The sequence below is a fragment of the Typha latifolia genome, chromosome 1, assembly GCF_019914945.1.
Source record: "Typha latifolia isolate L0001 chromosome 1, TyphaL0001v2, whole genome shotgun sequence".
Classification (NCBI taxonomy): Eukaryota; Viridiplantae; Streptophyta; class Magnoliopsida; order Poales; family Typhaceae; genus Typha; species Typha latifolia.
This window is the reverse complement of record NC_133086.1, coordinates 9,197,035-9,218,927: the sequence shown is the minus strand read 5'-3', so window position 1 is coordinate 9,218,927 and position 21,893 is coordinate 9,197,035. Positions and strand designations below refer to the sequence as shown.

Genomic DNA, 21,893 nt, shown 5'->3' with positions numbered 1-21,893 from the left:
GTAGATCTAAGTTAGAAACCTTAATTCTACCTCCTACCCATAGCCACCATCATCCCCACGAACCACCGTATCTTACAATTGTCCACCACCACCTTTGGCTGTTTGCTATCTTCTGACGACCGCATCAACGTCGAATATTTATCATTTTGCCCCATTCTAATTTTGGTCCACTCTTTTATTTATATCTTTTTATTTCGACCTTCAATTTAAACTAAACTAGAGTCATTAGAACCTTAACTCATGAGGCTACCACCACCTAAATTTTTATAATTTTTTTACATTCAGATTTATTCATATCTAATTTGCAATAGTTGTTAAAATTGGCTCAAATTCAATTTCAACAAAATATCAGCATTTCTGTGCCACGCGTTCGAACGGGCCCTGAGGGCGTTCGAACGCGGGCTCCAGACAGAGAGCAGTCTGTGATGCAGGCGTTCGAACGGCCCCAGCCGCGTTCGAACGCGAGCCAACCCGAGAGCAGCAGTTTCTGCAGGCGTTCGAACGGGGCTTTGGCCGTTCGAACGCCAGTCTGCATTTGCACTAGGCGCGTTCGAACGCGCCCCAAGGGCGTTCGAACGCGACGCGGAAAAACCCAATTCTAAACTAGGCCTATAAATAGAAATGTTGGATTTTAGGGTTGGGGTGGGCATTTTGCAAGAGAGAAAAGCTTGTAGGGGAGAGCCACCATTGTTTAGAGAGAGATTAGAGTTGTAATCTCTTTGTATTTGAAGATTTGCATAGTGGATTGAAGATTGCTCCGCCCGTGGACGTAGGCACATCGTCGAACCACGTAAATCGTGTCTCTCACTCTTTTCTCTTCATGGTTTGCATTGATTTGGTGTTCATGTTTGTGATTATCTTGGGTATTTGAAGTTCTCTACAACTGGCATCTTGCATTTGGAGTTCTCACATAGATATTGATATTAGCTTTGCTAATATTTGGTTTGCCCCAAATTATTGCTATTCCACTTGGATTTGTTTGAGGGTGAAGGGTTTTGCTTCCGCTTCCTTCACCCATTTGAGTATTTTGCACAACAATAGTTGCATATTTCATTCCACCTTCACCTTTCTACATCGACAGACATTAGATAATTAGCAAAAGGCTCTTTAATGTCTTATTAATGTATTAGTTTGAAACTTCCTATTAGATAATTAGCAAATGTTAGATTATTGTAGTGGCTTATAGAAAATATTAAATCCAACGGTGATCTCAATTCCTAGTGGCATCAAGAATTGGGGGCAAGTATGGTACTGGTACATGAGTTCATTGAGTTGCTTTCAACTCGCACCTGTTTGATACTATTTGAACGTGAGAATCGAGTCATTAATCTGAGTCCAGTCGAGTTTAGTTAATTGATTTTATTTATAGTTTTAAAATTTATATTAAAGTGGATATTTTGCAGATGCTCAATAGAGCGAATTTAATCTGACCTATGACTTACTCCTATAAATAGGAGCCGTCATGGGTTATTAGATTAGCCATTTTATTATTTTACATTTACTCTTTTAATTGTAGCCAATTTCATAGAAGTAAATCTAATGTAGTAATCATAATTTTATCTCCAAATTATAGCCTCTATCTACCTCCACGAGCCACTAACCCTTACGACTAACCTCCACTAATCCACGTAGGGCTGTCAAAAAAATTCGCTGGCTTGCGAGGCTCGAGCTCTAAATGAGTCGAGCAGAGCTGTCATGACGCGAAGTCAGAATCATGACCGACCATATACTTTAATATGCTTGAGATATACGAAGCCTTACTAATACTTTCTAAGTATACAATGACAAGAATAAATAAAAAGAAAAGAATTTGCTTTATTTGATTTAAACCAAATGTAATGAAAATAACCAATGTCATGATTAATGTGTCTCTAAATGAATTGAATTAATAAATAGTCTAAAACATAAGACTAAAGGAATGGAAAGGTAGGTAGGTCCTAAGTGGAGGTAGAGTCCCGGTGTATCTTGCTTAGTCGTCACATTGACTATTATCATATTATCAGAAATATCATAAGAGAAAATCTATGAGATAACATAGCTCAGTTAGTGGAATACACTCGAAAACTAAATAAATCTAAAATTTATAGTGTTAAAAAAATTCTAAATTTAGCGTATAAAATAACAATTTCTACTAAGCATGCTTTTAAAGTAACAACAATAATAATAGAAAGTCATAACTTGTACCATACTTAGTTTTAACATATTAAATTTTTCTCTAAAAAAATATTATTTGATTTATACCCTATGGATCAACATCAATAAGAAATCATCTCGAGATGGCGCTCGAGTCTTTTTCTCATAGTTGATCCAGTTAGGGTCATTAAGAGGTGTCACTATATGATAAATATACCACGTTTTTTCTACTAACCGATGAGAGAGATTAGAGTCACCTCATGAAGTTTTTGATCTATCTCGAGACTATTCTATAACCCTGCCAAAGTCACCTAAGAAAGTCATTGTAGTGATCTAAAATAGGAATTTTCTCTAAAGTTTCATTTAGAATTGAGTCACCATAGAAAATCGCAAGCGATTTATAACAAAACTATTCTCTAAGTCATACCAATACTAGTTATATATTTTTCCCAACTAAAAATTGAAATTTGTACGAAGTATAACGATACACTGAATTATAATAATTAAATTGCACATAGAAAATATAATAAATAAATTTGCACACAGAAAATATATTAAATAAATTTGCACATAAAAAATATAATAAATAAATTTGCAAACAGAAAATATAATAAATAAATTTGCACACAGAAAATATAGTAAATAAATTTGAACACAAAGAAATACATGGTCTGATAAAATATACGAAATATAATTGAATAAATATGTGAGTGAATTCACTCATCTGAGTCTAGTAAGATAATTGAAATCTCAAATCTCTAGTCCATATGCTAAAAATCATCACCGGGAGCTATAGAGTGGCCTCCGATTGCTCTGATAGTGCTCCAGCGCTCCGATTTGACAGTGTAAACTCTAGTAGTAAGGGAGAAGAATAAGGAGGTGAAAAGAGGGAAGAAGAGAGTTGTGGTCAAAGAAAAAGAGAGAGTTTAGAATTTATTTTAGAGAGAAAAATCTAAATATAAATCAGATTTGGATGCGGTCGAGATACTCGTGGTTGCCCAGTTGGGTGCCAGTGAGGGAGAGGGTGAAGGATTGCTCTCCAAGAGTTTTTTTTTTAGTTCTTTCAGGAGTTGAGTTTTTTAGCCCGAAAAGCTAATTGAGCCTAGCCGAGCTGGAACCAACAAGTTGAGCACAGACCGAATTAGCTTGAAATATAATTATTATATTTAGTTTTGTTTATTTATTCTAGCATAGTCAGTATTCTTACCTATAACTGAGGTTTGGATCAAAGTTGCTACATTTTTCAAGGTAGTGTATTAAAATTTTAAAATAAAGTTCACTTTAGTCCCGTATCAGAAATGAACAAGATTGAAATGGTATTTACATAGAGTCTCTTTACAAATTAAAATGTGTTCTCTCAAAATAAAATAATATTTAACATTTTAAAAAAGAGCCACTTGAGCCGAGCTGATCTAGCTCAATATGGGAAATTGGATTTGATATGCTATGACTAAATAGGGTTGGTCGTAGGTTATTAATTATAATGAAATGAATATTGGTTTAGTCATTTCATTATCTATTATGAACCATATCTAGATTGATTCGGAGCTAAGAAAATTATAAAAATTTAGATGGTGATAGCTTCGGAAGTTGAGGTTCTAATTGTTTTCATTTTATATAAATCGAAGGTCAGAATAAAAAGATATAAATAAAATAGTAGAGAAAGATCAAATGACATATTGGTATATATCTAATGTTGCAATGGCTGTTAGAGGGGGCAAGACGACTAAGGGTGATGGTGGACGACCGTAATGTAGGGTGGTTATTATTGGTAATGATGGCTATAGATTGGAGATAAAATTATGACTTCTAACTTAGATCCACTCCTAAGAAAATAAATAATTATAATTAACTTACTTCTACTCCTAGAATATTTTACTCTTACTCCTAAAATAGTCAAAAGCTAAAATATAATTCTTAGTTCTTCATTGGATGCTTTGATGATTAAACAAAGAAGCTTAGCCTCTCTATATAAATGTCGAGTATAATGAGTTATACTCGGACTTATCTCTAAGGACTTGTACAACTCGAACTAGGACTTGTGTTAGATGCTTACATAACTTAATTTATCTTAGTGACTTACATGACTTAATTAAACTTGTCTTAGTAGCTTATATGACTTAACAAGACTTATCTTAATAGCTTACATAAAATATATAAGGGCTTACATGACTTAACAAGAATTTACTATTATTTTTTCTGAGAAAAATTTTAAATAACACTACATTTATTATTATTCTTTTATAAATATCTCGTTCTTATAAATTTTTATAACCCGATCTCAATTTTTTCTCTATATTTTCCATGTAAGGCTACAACATATAAAGACAATTTGTGGAAAAAAGATTGCAGTAGATGAGAGTAGAGACATGGTCTCTTGCTTGTATTCTTCTTCTTCTACTACATATTGAAAGCTTCCAACTATCTCCCCATAAATATTGGAATTTTTTTTAATTAACCACTTAAAATTTTATGTCTCTTCTCTTATTTTACTTTGCTCATTCTTTTATTTTGTTTTTCTCCTCTTTTGTGGCTTTAATTAGCAATAGAGGATCCAATGCTACTGTTGTAACAAGTGGAGTTAGTGTGCCAGTAAAATTTATTTGGACTGGTTGCTATTAATTTTGCTGAATCCACATCCCCCATTTATTTGTTTGATCAACTCTGGGCAGCATTCAAGCACTATCCTTATGATAAGGTTCGATTCTAGATGAGCATAAGCTATAATGGTAATTTGCAATAAAAATACAATTGATTTTTAATTTTGTCACTCAGACTCATTTTCAGTTTTCTTTGTAAGTGATACATTATTTTTTTCTTCCTTTATTTTAAGTTTGCTCTTCTGACATTTAGTACTCATTAAATACTGATAAAACAATATAAGAATGGAGAGAAGAGACTAGACTTAATCAAATGGCCCAGCTCGCCTGTACCCGGCCCAAACCCGATTTAGGCCCGGTCCGGACTAGGTTTAGGCCCGGTCCGGACTAGGTTTAGGCCCGATCCGGCCTGAGCCCGAACTACCCATGGGCGGCATGGGCCGGCCCTTTGCTCACCCGACCTGGCTTGGAAACGCACCCATTTGGCCCGCAACTAGGCCTGCCCGTTTTGCTACTTTTTTTTTTCCTTCTATACAATTTTCTCTAATCATTCTTTAATAAGAATAAAAGACTAATTAGAGATCCTAGTAACATAATTATAATTAGCTAAATGAGAATTTTATAAATTATACCTTATATTTTTCCTATATCGTGAGTGATTCACAACCTAATTTTTAAGAATTTTATAACTCAACCCTTCATTTTTATTTGTATTTTAGGCTTAAACATGCGGAGTAAACTATAATTCCTCTGTTTTTATTCCGAAACAAATTATTAGGTTAATCGGCCGGATCCGGTAAATTTCAGGTAAGCTCCGACCCGGATTCGAAACTGACCGACTTCATTCGCGTTCTATGGCTTCTTCTCTTTCCCAACCCTAATCTCTCTTCCCCGCGCGAGTTCTCCCTACGTAATCGCTCTCTTCCGTTCCGGCAGCGGCGACCCCCGGCGAGGAAATTTCCGACGACGGCGACCTTCGGCGAAGGGAACCTCGGAAACGGGAGCTCCGTGAGTCTCTCTTTTCTCTCCTTTTCCTTTGTTTGGCTTTATTTTCCGTCTCTCTCCCTCTCTCTTTTTCTTTGCTGCAGCAGCAGCGTAAGAGGTGGAGAGCTGCTGCTGCAGCAAATAATCAAAGATGAAGAGAGACGAGAGAGGAAGAGTGGAAGAGAGGGAGAAAGTAACATATATTTTTCTCCTATTTTTCTATCATCGTTTTTGAATTTTTTTAGGGTTTTTCTGTATTTTTGTTTTTAATAATTTTATAATTTTACATAATTTTTTAAAAATGGCCCGATGCCGGTACCGATACCAAAACTGAAACATAGAAACTTGCTAATTTTTATGTATTGAGATCGTGATAATAAGCTGCCCTTTGTTAGTATCCTAAGATGTGCAAAATGTAATTTTCTGTACTGATAAAGAGAAAACATTCATGGAGAAAATAGGCTGCAGATATTTTCTTTTCTCAGAGCTCGAGTTGGTAGGAGTTTTGTGCAATATGACGCTCTTTTTTTGATATTATTTAGTGTGATGCTAATTATTTCGTTGACATGACCATTTCGTAGTGAGTCTCAAAACATTCAGAATATAATTTGTTAAACCTGTGGCATTGAGGATCAGCCATGAAGTTTCTTTCACGAAATAACAATAGAAAGTTTACGTTTTGCTATTGACTTGGTAATGAGAGATTTTCTAAGAGATTAACCTGAGAGAGGTTTGCGCAAGATTCTTTGTTTAGGTCTAAATCTTTGTGCTTATTAATCTCTCTCTAAATACTTGAGCACGTTCATCACCATCTCCGAAGGGGTCAACATCATCATCTGAGTGCTAATTCTCTTCATCAACTAAGCGTACCGGTGCTTCACGCCTCTTGGGTTCCACCACCGCTGGTCTTGGGTTGTGTATCGAAGGTGGGGGATGATTTGTAGGAATAGGTAAAAGAGGATCATTGATATTAACATGTCGCACTTGGACCTATGGGGTATCGGTTCGGTGTGATCCCACCACTAGTCCTTCTTGAGGCACCGATCTTTGTCGAGGAGATGACGAAGCTGATCGGTTCATGACATATTCCTTTGAAGCATTATGAACATTCTGTATTACGTCAACTCTATGCAGCAATGTTTGGAACATGACTCAAAGTTTATCCGCCAAGCCCATGTTCACACCTATGGACGTTGGTTGATTTAGTCCTGCCGTTGTCGCTCCAAAGTAATCGGCCTTATGGTTAGGATTATCGTGGATTGAGTATTTCCTTGTTGGTGTTCCATTGGTCTCCTTGTCGATGTCATCTTCTTTGTTTCAACCATTAATGGAGATCTGAGGTTAACTTAGCTCTGATTCCAATGATAGGTTATACGGTACCTAATTGATAGGCTCTGATACTAATGATAGGCTACGAAACAATTCTTTCAAGATTTAGATTTGTTGCAGGAAGTAATCCGCGCAATCGATGGAAAATATTCACCAAATATTCTCTAGTAGTTAGAAAATTATAAACCCAAGTGGAATCGATTCGTAACTCCCTAATCTACATTTTTCGTATTATGCCCTTCGTAGATTCGAACTGCAACGGAGACGAATTTATGATTTAGTGCATATAATGGTGGTGGTGACGGGTGGAGTGGATGTTAGGGTTATGGTTGATAATGAAGATGATGGTGGATTGTTGATATGGTTTAAGGGGTAAAAACGAAGGGGAAGAAGTGGTCGAGATTCCAAAGAAGAGGGATGACTCGATAGACGAGGGAGATAGAGAGAAGATATGAGGCAAGAAACCAATAATTCAATAGCATAATAATTTTAGCTGCCATCCACACCTTTATAGAGGCTGGCTAACAAGCCAAAATAATAATTATTAACCCTAATTCTAAAAGATTCTCGCCGACCGCGTTCGAACGCACCCGATCGCGCTCGAACGCACAAAAGGCGTTCCCCACCGCGTTCGAACGCTCATTTCATGTTATCTGTATTTGCAAACCTGATGCAGTAATTTGCAAATGCATTTGAACGTGCCCCCAACCCCGTTCGAACGCGACCTACAGAAAATTTATTTTAATAAAAATAAATAATTAATTCAATAAGAAAATACTCTAACTAAGTGTATCACTTTGATATTAATATGTTAAAAGTGTTTATTTGGATAATAGCATGATTTATCTATGGGATGGACCATCTTGAGTACATGTTTATCTTATATCACTATCTCATCCGTCACGCCATGTATAGGCGTGTGCCGTATAAGTGTGTGGACGTGTGCACATGGCCGTTAGGCAAAGGCATTATATGAAAGCAGCCGCAAAAGAGTGGAGGTATGGTTGTATAATTTATGTTGTTCATTATTTGGAATTAGCGAGAGGCATCCAAAAAGATGTGATGATCTAATGTAAAGAATTAAGTTCTTTATTTATTTTACTAGAAACAAAAATAGAAGCTACTAAGGTGATCTCTACTACTTGTAGAATGGGTCAAAGTTACAAAGTGGAAGCCATTTCAAGTAGAGGATGATTAAGGGGAATCTTGATGATCTAGAAGGAGATGTGCATTACTCTTTTTTTAAACTTTTGTTAGAAAAAAATTATGGCATGAGCTTAGTTGACTAATTATTACTGGTATTCGTGCCTTTTAGTTGGTTATTTTAATGTTATTGTGGACATGAGTGAGAAGAGAGAATATAAGCCCTTCTCCTAATTTAAAAGTCTTAGGGTGCATTTGCTTCAAGGACATAAAAATGAAATTCAATTAGTTATTTTGTGGGTCTCACATAAATCTCATGTTTGTTACGAAATTAATATATGTGATTAAGGGTTCGAACAAATGTCATATTCTCCAAAAGAAAAGATATAACATCCCATCTATGGGGTGGCATGATATATTCGGAGTGGAGAAATAAGAGTTTTATTATTATATTATTGTGAAGATGAGGACTTGATTTCAAAGTAAAAGCACTACTATTCAATTTATTGGTAAACCTAAACTCTAAAGTCTTCCCTTACACTATATTTTAGGCCTTTCTACTATCAATGTACCTATTTGAGAGTTGAGGAAGCTACTGTCTTATCTGAGTAGTTTTCTCTCTTTCTATCTAGTAGTGATACTTTTAATCAATTAATTTCTTATCAGTTATTGCTTACTATATTTTACTTTAGTTATTTGTTTGGGTCGATTGTTCTCCAAACATTGCATTCATACTAGATTTGCATCAGCTGTGCTGCCATCTCCACTCTCCGTCGCATCACCAAGCTCCGCCTCCTCTCTCCTTGACCTCATCGTCAACAAGCCTCCTCCCTCCTCGACCTCGTCGTCACCAAGCTCACCGGTAACTAGAGGAAGGTATTGCACCACAACACCTCTTATTTTTCGAGGATTCATGGTATAGACTTCGAATTATCTAGTTGTTAAAGTTATAGGATACTTCTCGTTTGCTTGCAACTACGAAGGCATTTTATATGCTTAATTATAATGATTGCCATATGGCATTTTTTGTTTCAGCCGTGGATTTTAAGAAACTTGGTATATAGCCAAAGTAGCTGGGAATGTAATTATGTATGTTACACTTCAGAAGGTGAAGGCTGCTAATATTTATGATTCACCTTAAGTAGATTAAAGAAGTTGTTGAAAGGCTTTGGGCCAGTTACTCTGGGAAAATTGATGATTGAACCTGAAATGTTTGGACATAGATTTTATTGATGGGACATGCTTCTTGTTATCAGTTACCCAGCTTACAATTCATTGCTTCAATGGATTAAAGATGAATTGCTTTTTATAACAATAAATTACTATCTTGATTTAAGTTAAATTATCTCGATTTCAGTCTTAATATCAGCAGTTTATATTTAAATTATCTCGATTTCCAGTCTTAATATCAGTAGTTTATATCTAAGGTCGTTACTTATAAACTAGCTAATTGACTTCAGGCTTTGATGAATCTTGAGGTTAAAATAATTATCTTATTTTTATTCAGTATTACTGAGATGGAACCATTGTTCCATCTAAGTTTGTTGAGCATTTACTAAGATGGAACTATTGATCCATCTTAAAATAGTTTCAGCACTTTTGAAAACATCCTAGTTCTTTCGGCTATCTATTGAACTTCTGATAACCTATATGCAGAGGGCGACACTTTTTTTTGGAACTCTTAGTATTTTGTGTTAATTGTATCTAAAATAAAGGTTATAATTTGTTTAAGATCCAATTTGTATTCATTTGAGATCTGATCAGTATTGGAAAATTATTCAATCCGTATCTAAAAACTATTCATATCCATTTAGCTAGGATATAGTTTTAAAATTTTCTATTATTAATTAAAAATTTTAGGCTAATCCTAATCTAAGAGATAACGGCCTTTTGTGAAAATATAAATATAAAAAATAATAAAAAATAGAGACCAAAGCAAACACAAATAATTTTTACATGGAAAATCCTAAACTTGGCTAAAGCCAATGGATCTGTTTCACTAGGATGACCACTAATAATGTGCAAAAATAAAAACTACTTATAGACCTTCGCTGAGTCTCACAACTATTTCTAAAGTTCTCTTGCTCGCTAGAACTCGAAATGAATTACTTTAAGTGGTTGATCCACCAATCTCAATCTTAGTGACCCTCGAGATTGAACGGCTTATCTCAATGGCCCTCGAGATAGTAACGCGCTCCAAGGAAGAAAGTAGCTACAATAAATTAGAAATCTTCAATGAATTTAGTCTCTCTAATTTTTTGATCGTTACAAATGCTTTGTCAAAACTCTTCTAGGGTTTCAAATCTCTTCAATTAGTGTGCCCCCTCGACTTGGGGTTGTTTGGTATATATATGTGTAGAGAAAAGACCAAAAAACTAATTTAAGTCAGACAGAAATTATTCAATTCTGGCTCGAGCGTTCGAATGCTCGAAAAATCCATTCGAATGCGCAAAAAATCCATTTGAATACCTTGTTTCATGTTCTTTGTCGAAAGTGTTCGAACGACAACTGAGCGGCCTATAATGCAAAGTGGTTGTTCTAGTGTCTTTGGGTATCCTTTCATACTACTCCGATCGTCAAGATACTGTTTAGGCATTTCAATGACGACTTTAAATCGTTAGAACACTTTGATTTGGAATCATTTGAAACTTAAAATTTTTTAATTTTATATCTTCAAATCACTTGTATATATAAATTTCTGGACTTCAAAATTAATCTTCCACTTCAATATTCTTTATCAATATCTTGTCACTTGTCATAATTTTTGCATATGCTCATACATAAAATCTAAACACATTATATTAATAAAATTTTGTTTAGAAACACAATTTGCTAATTATGTGAGTACAAATAAAACCTGGCATTCTTCCCCTTTGATAATTTGTGATAAAATAGAATTTCTTAGATTACAAAATGTCTAACCATAACAATTACACATCTAGCAGAGCATAACACAAATTTTATTTGTTATCAAATATTTTGCACAACTTCAACACTCATACCAAGTGTATGTAAGTGCAATTATAAAAAATTAAGCAATATAATGATTTTTGGCCTATTTCTTTGTGCAATATTATTTACTAACCGGTGGCTAAGATGTTGGTCCTCTATTGATAGCCTAGCCAGCACTAAGCAATCTACTTTCGTGGCAAGTAGATCCATAATCAATAATACTATCTTGCCACAAGAGGTAGATCATTCTATCTATGTGGAGAATAAGGATGAACCTTTTATGATTCTGAAACTTAGACAAGAAAAATGCTTATGATAGGAGCGCAGTCTGGTTAGGCCTGTTACACCTGGCCTAAGCCCGTCATCTTATGGGCTTGTGAGTAGTAACATGCTGGACCATTCTAGCCTAGCCTAAGTGGCTCCCGTGCTGGGCTACTAACAGAGCCCAGTTCGGTTGACAAGATTAGCCTAGTCCCGCCTGTTCGATGATCATTCCTGCCCTAACTAAGCCTAACCCTAACCCTGTTCCTTTCTTCCCTTTTGCTTCTACTCCCCTAGATTCCTTCTTTTTCAGACGACTACAAAGCTGCTCTCTTGGGCTGCTTCCGAGAACAGAACCCGTCCATGGACTCTTGGTGTTGGACTTGGAGAATAATAAAGGGCGGCCTTTAGCACTTGGGAGGAGGTTACTTGATCTCGCCACATCGAAGCGGTAGCAAATTTTGGGTTGTTATTGTTATATTTTCTGTTACTATGTTATATCATAATAGTTGAGGACATAAAATCACGAGCTTTATCAATTCATTGTTGTTTTGTTGCAACAGTGAAATGCATTTCTGCTTAAACTATCTCAACCTCTTTTTCTTTTTTCCTTTTTTTCCTTTATAAGGAGGTCAACAACCCACTATTCTTAGTAGTGAATTGCTTATTCTCTTTCCAACTTATTATCCGGCCATCTAGTAGGTATGGAAGTTGAAGATGAAGAGGAAGAGGACTTGGACTTCAATCCCTTTTTGAGAGAGGAAACTCCTTCCGATGCCTCATCAAGTCTGACTTCAGAAAATGAAGATCCAAGTTCTTGTGTACATAACGTTAAAACAAGCTCTTCAGATCGACAAGATGGTAATGCATCATCTAGGCAAATTGATCATGCACTATGCCTTGGTCCTGGTACCGCAAAGGAGAATGAGAATAGTTTGATGCAAAATAGAATAGCATCTGGAGGCGGTGTTGGTAATGAAGCTAATCTGAAAAATCATCAAAGGACGTCAGAGGCAAAGCCATCTGTTCAGCAGTGTGAAGAATTGACTTATTCTGGAAGTTGCAACAAGCAGCTTCCATCTTATAATGGAAGCAATGCAGGCAATAGCTTTGAAGAAGAGCTGGGGCAGACTAGTGGTTCTTTGAAAGATATGAATACCCAGAGGACAGCCATAGAAATAAGTGATGAGGATGCCATCTGCAGACGTACGCGAGCCCGCCATTCTCTTGCGAATTATACACTTGAGGAATTGGAAACCTTTCTTCAGGAATCTGATGATGATTGTGACCTACAAAATGTTGATGAAGAAGAAGAATATCGCAAATTTCTTGCCGCTGTTCTACTGGAAGGAGCTGGTGATGACACACTGATTGGTCAGGGGGATGAAAATCTGGATGAAGATGAGAATGATGCTGACTTTGAGATTGAAATAGAGGAGGCACTAGAAAGTGATGCAGATGAAAATACTGAAAGCTACAAAGCTGTAGATGACAAGGAGGAAGATGCTCATAGGCCTGAGACTAGGCAGAAGAAACGTCAAAAGGAGTCGGCTGAAAAGAAGAAATATTGTTTAGGGCAACCAAAATTGCCATTGCGTCCTATACTGCCATATGTTTCACATGCCCAAGTAACTCCTGTCCCAGCCTGTGGGTGGCAGTATTATTCTCCTAAAAGTTTTTCTTCTTGTTCATCATCTTTGTCTGGAGCAGAATTAGTGAACGGTTTCACAGCTCAGCAAATAGGCCATTTGTATTGCCTAATACATGAGCATGTTCAACTTCTAGTTCAAGTCTTCTCTGTTTGTGTTCTTGATCCATCACGCCAGCAAGTCGCGGTTGAAGTCCAGAAGATGATAACAGAGATGGTTACTAGACGTGAAGAAGCACTGACCTGGAGAAAAGTTTCATATCCTGAGTTTTGTTTTGGGATACCACATCTGTATTCTACAATCAATTCCAGTTATAATCAGAGTGACGAGTCTTCACGCTGGATGCCATTTATTGATAACCCCGTCCTGTCGATTCTTGATGTTGAGCCACTTCGGTTAACAAAGAGTTACATGACTGATGTTATAGCTAGTAGGTGATTATGTATACATTTATATAATTGTTTGCAGTTTTGATGCTTATTCTGATAGTTTTGTTTTTGCCATCATAAAATTATACCAAATGATTTGTCAGGTGCTTTGAGATATAGACAAAGTCATTTGGAGATTTCAGCTGACAAAAGTCACTTGAAAAGAGAACCTCTTTTCCCTTTGCCAATAGTAGATTGCCATATGGAAACTGATGCTATACTTGTTGGTGGATCTAATGCCTCTTGTACAGCTTCACCGCTCTCACCTAGTCAACTGCAGCCTAAAAAGTCCTTAGCTGCTACCCTTGTAGAAAGCACCAAGAAGCAATCTGTTGCTCTTGTTCCAGTGGATATTGCAAGATTAGCGCAGAGGTTCTTTCCATTGTTTAATGCAGCACTGTTTCCTCATAAGCCTCCTGTACCTGCTGTTGCCAACCGTGTGCTTTTTACTGATGCAGAGGATGGGTGTGTTACCTAAATCTTCCTGTCATTGATATTCCTTGACAAAATATAGTTTCTGATATTTCATTATTTTTCCTTTCTAGTTCTTTCCATTGTTTGTCTACTTATTATATAACAAGCATTATTTTACATCTTATACCTTTTTTTAATGTTATGATAGCTGGTACAAAACATTAGTATCCATACCTTAGTATGATTGCCTACTTGTAAGTTCTCAAATATGGTACTCTTGTTTACAGAAAAATGCATATTTCATTCTGCAGCTTATATTATATTCATTATAAGATTGGAATGATAAATATAAGTATTCTTATCTTTAGTAGAACTGTTATTATTTTCAAACAGTCATCCAGCTGCACAAGGCTCCCAGGAACTAAGGATATGAGGACTGCGAAACACATCCAACCTTATGAATATTGCTGAAGCGCCATTTCCATGGCTTCAACTTGTGGTCCATAGGTGTAAGGTGCCATTAGACTAAGTGCAGCCCTTTAGTATGTCATGTTTTATATCTTGCCATAGTTGACAATGTACAGAATGACTGTCAGCAAAACTTTCTGCACTGACTACATTGTGCTTTTATGATTGTGTTCTCATTGGAGAGTAATCTCGGGCTTGTATAAATTAGTTAGATATCATACATTAGTATTCGAGATGGCTTCGTTGCTACTGCTGATATACTTTTATCTAGTGAAAATGTTAAATTCAAACTTGATTAATGATTACATATTTTTTTATATTGTGATCCTTGCAGATTATTAGCAATGGGACTAATGAAGTATAACAATGACTGGGGTTCAATTCAGAAGCACTTTCTTCCTTGTAAATCCAAGCATCAGGTTATTGTTTACTTCTGTATAATGATCATAAAATAATAACTTACTCTATCTTGCACTACTCTTCTGTTTTGGTTTCCTATAGGCATTAGTTTTAGCTTTTTGGAATTCTTTTTATCTTTCTCATTTTTATTATACTATTTACATCTTATGATTGATTTTGTTTGTCTTAGTAAATTTCTGTTTAGTGGAATTCTTACCTTGTAGTGTACTTTTCTTTCTTCCCAAGGTCAATTTTCTAAATGATTCCCTAGAATAAATTTCTTGGAGTCAACTTTTGTGGGCTTTATTACTCAGCTTTCACTAAATAAACTTTAGCATTTAGATATATGAACTTCTTTTGTACTATGGGATGCACATTTGACATGATTATTATGTTTTGAACTGGAAACTAATGGTTGGATCTATATATGCCTACTATTGCTCTTAGGGATCTTATTTTCATTGTCGTGCAACATTCTTAATGCGACAATTCATCTGACTCTGTATACTGATTTGATGACATGTCTTTCTTTAATTTAGATTTTTATCAGGCAGAAAAACCGAAGCTCTTCCAAAGCTCCTGAGAATCCAATTAAGGTAGGCATTTGTAAACTTTCAGTGGCAGTGAGTAAATGAATGTAAATTCTTCTCCCTATTTCTTTGATAGTAAATTCTTTTCTTTCAAGTCCTTCTGTTAGCATAATTGTTTTATTTCAATGATCTCCCACGGTTATAAAGAGGAGCAGGTTACCAGTTTAAATATCAAGGCAAGGCAACTGGTTAACAGTTGTATGAAAAAGAAGGAAAAGGAAAAGAGAGATTGTAGAATGTCTTAAGGGACCTGGATAGTAAACTATGTTTGCTCCAGCTTCAAGATATGATAGCCACTTGCAGGTGGTATCTAGGAATTTGAAGCAGCTTACATGTAGTAGTTCCTAGGATAATCCTTACACCAATATTTGAGCTTGACTGCTTTCTCGTGTGGCCCTGTCTCACCCTGTCTCATTCGCAAGAGAAGATAAATCATATCTAAGCTTATTTACTATGAAGTGCTTTGAAGTGAGCATCACCCTTCATCGAAGTTTATAACCATTGATACATTAACCCTGTAAAGAAATAGAATGAACCAAGATTCTAAATATGCTTGAAACAACGATACATATTGGCTGTATCGGCCTTCCCTTCTGGACGATTTTTAGATCAGAAGTCGACCGATTTGTTTCGGCAATACAAATCGGGATTGGCCGATACTTCAATCCATGGAATGAATAAACCAAGAAAGATGCATTTTGAAACATTTCAATTTTCTTTATCATCTTTCTTATTGTCAGAGATGTGAAGTACCTCCCTGTTTCTTTCCTAATTCCTTTGGTGTTCCTTTCATTAGTACCGATATGAAAAATATACTTAAATCTTTCAGTATCCTTTGGTTGTCCTTCAAGCCCTTTTTACCTTTATTTTTTTTTCCTTTCATGTTTGTGCAGATTTACTCTTCTGAGTCTTCTCCTTTATCTGACCTATGAATTCAGAATTCCTCTTGTTTAAATCTTAATGGAAAGATGAGAGTAATGGAATGAAAGTCTGAAACTCAAAGATAGCTTACTCATTTCCATCAACCTCTTTTCTGTTATGCGAATGAATTACATACACTTCAATTTCAGATTCTCCTTTATGCAAAAGACTTTCATGTCTTAATTAATGCAGGCTGTGCGACGAATGAAGACCTCTCCACTTACTACAGATGAAAAGGCACGCATATATGAGGTGAGTAAATATGATTTCATGCACTTTGAATTGATGTGGCCAATTGATACGCCATGAGCTCATCATATTATACTTTTTGAATCCAGGGACTTAAGTTATTTAAACATGATTGGTTATCAGTTTGGAAGTTTTTTGTTCCGCATAGAGATCCATTGTTACTGCCACGTCAGTGGAGAATTGCCACCGGTACCCAGAAATCTTACAGTAAAAGTGAAGCTGGTAAAGAGAAAAGGCGATTATACGAGGCAAAACGAAGAAAAATGAAAGCTTCAATTGGTGATACGCTAGCAACACATGGAGAGGAGGTTAGTTTATCAGAACCAGTTGTAGACAGTAATTCATGTAGGCAAGTAAGTATCCTTAATTAATTTTTTTTTTATGCATGATTGATTACCAGGTCGACAATGGAAGAGCTAACAGTGCAGATGAAATGGAGAGTAAGGAGGATGAAGCTTACGTTCACGAAGCATTTTTGGCAGATTCAGAACATAGGAGCTCCATTTATTTCCCATATGATATGTCTCTCTCAAGTATTACCAGGAATAATATGCAACCTGTTCTAATGATGCGTCCAGATGGTATTTGTTCTAGTGAAAAGTCTTCTGCAAGTACAAATGAATGTGGTGACTTACAGCAAGAAAATGGAGGAACACTGAACGTGGCAAGTTGTTCAAAGCATATAGAAAACACAAACGTTTTATCTAATTGTACTCGTGTCAGATATTGTACATCTTATGCTGTTTCTCACAATAACTCATCTTCAAATGCAAAGTCAAGTCCTGCGGGAAGTCGCTTAGTCTCTCTGCCTTCCCAAGCACATAAACGTAAAGGTGCCCGAGTAGTCAAGTTGGCCCCTGACTTGCCTCCAGTAAACCTTCCACCCTCTGTGCGTGTGATATCCCAGTCGGCTTTTCAAGGCCTCCATCCCTCACCATCTTATTCTAATATCAACAACAATGTACCAAAAGATAATGCTTCAGTGCTTCCTCGGGCCATTACAGAAGACATCCATAGAGTAAGCCCTGGAAAACAATTAAAGTTATTCTCAGATAATGGTGCTGAAGTTATTTTGCAGCAAGATGGAGATGTCCCTAAAAGTAGAGCGAAAGAAAATTCCACTGAGTCAGAATTTCAGATGCATCCTTTATTATTCCAGTTGCATGAGGATCAATTTTCGTCATACTACTCAACTGGTCTCACCAACATTTCCAGCGGGTACAATTTTCTTACGCGAAGTAAAGTTCAGGTTGATAGAAGAAGTGATGATATCAACACTGCTTCTCAGACAAAGGAAGCTCCTGGTGATATGCATACTATTGACTTTCATCCTCTATTGCGAAGAACTGAAAATGCGAGTGGAGGTGCTACTTCATTGTCCCCCAACATTATGATTGCTGGTGAGTTCAGAAGGGAAAGCGACTGTCATCAATTCCTCAACAAATTTGATTATACCTTAAGAGAATCTCTGGTAGATGATGGTCAATTGGCAACCGATGGTGCACCTACATGCCACAAGGAGAAGGAAAATGGTCTTGACTTGGACATTCGTTTGTATTATGCGATTGGCAATGGAAATGGAAAATTGGGTTGCAGAGGTACAAGTGAGCATCAATATGTTGAGTCAGCTTCCTGTTTGGAGCAAAGAGTGTTGAAGAAAGGCAGACATTCTGACAAGCCATCTCTTTGCTGTAAAGATAAGCCTTTTGACTTTCCAATATCGAGCTGCTCATCTGTCCAGTCATGCAGGGTGGAAGATGTTAATCTTGTAGAAAAGCTAGAGTCTAGAAATGGTTGTCCTCACCAATGCACAGAAGAGTCTCATGAGGAGTCTATACCAGGTATTGTTATGGAACATGAAGAATTAAGTGATTCTGATGAAGATAGTGTTCATGTAGAGTTTGAACATGAGGAAATGGATGATTCAGAAGACGATGAATTGGAAGGTGTACAACCTTCTGACACTCAAAATGAGGTAATCTTTAATCTTGCATCTTGTGCTTGGGCTATCTCTTAATTGCATGGTTGATGCATAGAGATATTTATTGGTAAAGAAAAGGTAGGAGTACCGTTTCTTAATTGCATGGTTGATGCATAGAGATATTTATTGGTAAAGAAAAGGTAGGAGTACCGCTTCCTTTTTATTACGAAGTTATCCTTCTTGTAAGATCATAGTAGGTAGTTCTGTTAATACATAGTGTACATATGTTGCTTCTCATGTTGGAATTTGGATGTACTCTGGGTCCCATTCTAAATATGAGCAACTTTTATGCAGTCATTTTATTGCACAAAAATATAAAATTAGTTACTGGACTAGCTTAACAATGTCAGGTTTGATATTAGACACTTGATTGCTTTGCTCACTACAGGCAAATGGGTCTCACTTGAACATGCACGACTTGTAATTGTCTGTGTGCACATTAGATGCATGTCCGTGCCCAAAGTCCTCTAGTAGCAACTCTAGATTTGTTACCATGGAACAAGAATGGAAGGTCATTGGTGATCACTGAAGCATGATGTAATTCTTTTCTGCACCAAAATTCTGGTTCACCTCATTCAAGGAAATCCCCATGTAAATGTCAAGATTTGAGTATAAGCAACAAAGCGAGGATTGAGTAGAATGTCTAACAGGAGTAAGTGGGAGGAAGGGAGAGGGACTTTGTCTTGTTGACATATTAGGAATAATTGAAAGCTAGACTGCTCAGATCTAGTTAAGTTTTGATTTTTCTTATGAAATAAACTACAATTAGAAAATTGGGATATTGTCAAGAGAAGAACATAAGTTTAGAATATGCATCTTAGTTGAACTATTAGTAAATGATAGAAACCCTAAGTAAAGCGGCAAGATTGATGTTCAAACACTTGACTTTCAGGGAATTCCTTTATAACTAAAATTTTGTCCTCAACGATGAGTTGTGATTCAAAAATCTGAGGTAGTTTACACTTTACGTGCTCCATATGGAGTGTGCTTAATTTGTTGTATGGAAGCTCCATTTTACATTAGTTACTTTTATGAATAGGGGATACCAACCTTCGTTGCTCTGAGGGAACATCAAGTTAGCTGCCAGGATGATAGTCAAGCATATGCGTCAAGATCACTCCAGCATGTATCAGTCAAAGAGGGCGACCTCTATGAGAATTCACCAAAGGCAGGGCAGCATCTCTGTCGTGCGAAGCTAGCTCGACTAGCAAAGCAGGAAAGTACAAGAAGGGAGACCTCATGTAAAACTTATCTTACTGCAGCACGCTCTCGCCCACATCAATCTAGCAGGGCACGAGGAAAAAGCTCTAAAGTTCAGTCCTTGGGAGTCAGGCAGCTTCCCTTGCCAACAGATACTGAATGCAAGTCTGCTGCATCCAGAAAACCTAGAAAACGCCCCACTTCAAACTAATTTTTCTTGTAGCCATTTCACTGTAATTTTTTCTTTTCTCCCCATATCACGTGCTTTAAAATCATTCAGATCAAGTGATAGGATGGCGCAGCTGGATTATGGTTGGTACAGTTCCTTAGGGACATCCTATAAGAGGGCACCAATTAGGGTATGCAAGAGCATTCTGCGGGTTCCGGAGTAGTATCAGTCTGACCCACAAGGTCGATGCCAGCTATATGTGATAGTGCTCAGTGTTGTAACATATCATTTTGCAGGCATTTGTTGAAGCAGTAATTGTTATATTATGCACTTTTCGTGCATGCGGCTGCAGGAATGATGAGGGCTTCTTGTATCAGCTATGTAGCTAAGCCTTTTGTTTTATTAACCATGGATTCAGAGTTGTTTATGCATTCAGGACAACATACCTGGATGATGCATATATATGTATATATCTTTCTTAATGAGAAAGAGAAAGAGATTTCATTTTGGTAATATGTAATATATAGCAGAGGAGGAGGATTTTGGATTTGAATCTCGCTGAACCTATCTATAATTTAAATTGTAAAGTTATTTTATATAATTGCTATTGAAATTTATCATAAATGTCATTGCATTCGTTGCAATATTCAGAGAATTCTTGACATAAGGATATTAAAGTTAAACATCTGCATGTCAATGACTAAAATATCTTAAAATACGTTTACAGATGTTATTGTCTCATACTATAATGTTATATAGTTTTAGAATAATTTAACAAATTTATACGAAGGCAAAATTGTCTATTTTGTGTATAAATTTAGTTTTAATGTTAAGTAGTTAGATTTAACTAATGGAATAATATTCTTAGAGGACTTCAATTATTTTGGTCGTCAATTATGATATTATGAAGAATGAAGAGGCAATTATGGAATTTATAAGTTTCTAGTGGCAATTATTAAGCTTGGAAACACAAGATGATATGATTTTTTATCATGGAAAATCTTCTACTGCATTAAGGAAAAAAAAATGCAGATCTGCCTAAATTGAATCAATGTATATCATATCATTTGTGAAAACAAAAGTATAAACTTCTAGACAGTTCTTCGTCTAAGTGTACATTATCAGTTTGCCTTCGCTTTTAGTTTGTGGTATGTCTCTCTGATTTTTTGTGTCAGTATATATGTAAAAACTCTTTTCACAATAGATAGAAATTTAACTCTGTGAGGAAACTAGAGAACTCTTATAAATTATGACTAGAAATTTTTAGAGTTCTCACTGGGATGAATGTTTTAATAGGTCTCAGTCGCTTAAATAGATAGGAGGAACATCTATAATTTGTGTTATAAGACAAACCACTAAAAGAATCTTCAAAACTATTTGTGATTTTTCCTTTGTTATTTTACAAGTGTCGTCCGAAGGCTACTTATTTTATGTGACGCCACTTAAGTTTTCTTAAATGATTATGTTTTGATCTTCTATAGTCTTGTCTAGATGAGTCCATAAAATTTGCAGCTAAAATATTCTTTTCTTTATATTTTAATTTGATTTTTTTGTATGATTTAATCTTCTGTAATTTATTGATTTAACTATACATATATATATATATATATATATATATATATATATATATGTGTGTGTGTGTGTATATGTATGTATGAATGAATCTGCCGACAACTCAAATAAATATAAATGTATCTACAAATTTGACATAATAAAAATATTGCTCTTACATAATTTAATTATCTAATACCCTCCGGCACTAAAGATAGATTATGATGTTACAATAGTAATTAGTATAAAAATATTTTCATGAGCCATCTTAGATATAATAGAGAACTTCAATGTATTCATTTTTCACTAATCTCAAAATTGTTATCATATATTTTATTTGGCTCTTACAAATATATCTAAACTCTCATTTAAGAGGTATAGTGGTAGTAATAGATCATAAAAAGTCATCAAATTCTAAAGTAATTCTTTTTATGTCTTGTTATTTGAAGATGAAAATCTTTATATATTTAGA

At 35.8% G+C, this 21,893-nt stretch overlaps 1 protein-coding gene across 5 annotated transcripts; it reads left to right on the top strand.

The window, feature by feature from the left end:
• The first annotated feature begins 5,580 nt into the window (after positions 1-5,580).
• On the top strand, positions 5,581-20,423 carry LOC140786886 (uncharacterized). 5 transcript variants are annotated; one of them, XM_073135595.1, is made up of 10 exons: positions 5,581-5,741; positions 8,939-9,065; positions 12,105-13,481; positions 13,584-13,944; positions 14,696-14,780; positions 15,300-15,356; positions 16,464-16,523; positions 16,610-16,828; positions 16,921-18,495; positions 19,541-20,423. In XM_073135595.1, the coding sequence occupies exons 3-10, from the start codon at positions 12,107-12,109 to the stop codon at positions 19,910-19,912; spliced, it is 4,104 nt and encodes a 1,367-aa protein (XP_072991696.1). In that variant the 5' UTR covers positions 5,581-5,741; positions 8,939-9,065; positions 12,105-12,106; the 3' UTR covers positions 19,913-20,423. The 5 variants fall into 5 exon arrangements, with proteins under 5 accessions (XP_072991696.1, XP_072991727.1, XP_072991719.1 ...); XM_073135618.1 differs by having other exon boundaries at positions 5,603-5,741; positions 12,102-13,481; XM_073135603.1 differs by having other exon boundaries at positions 5,604-5,910.
• Positions 20,424-21,893: the final 1,470 nt, after the last annotated feature.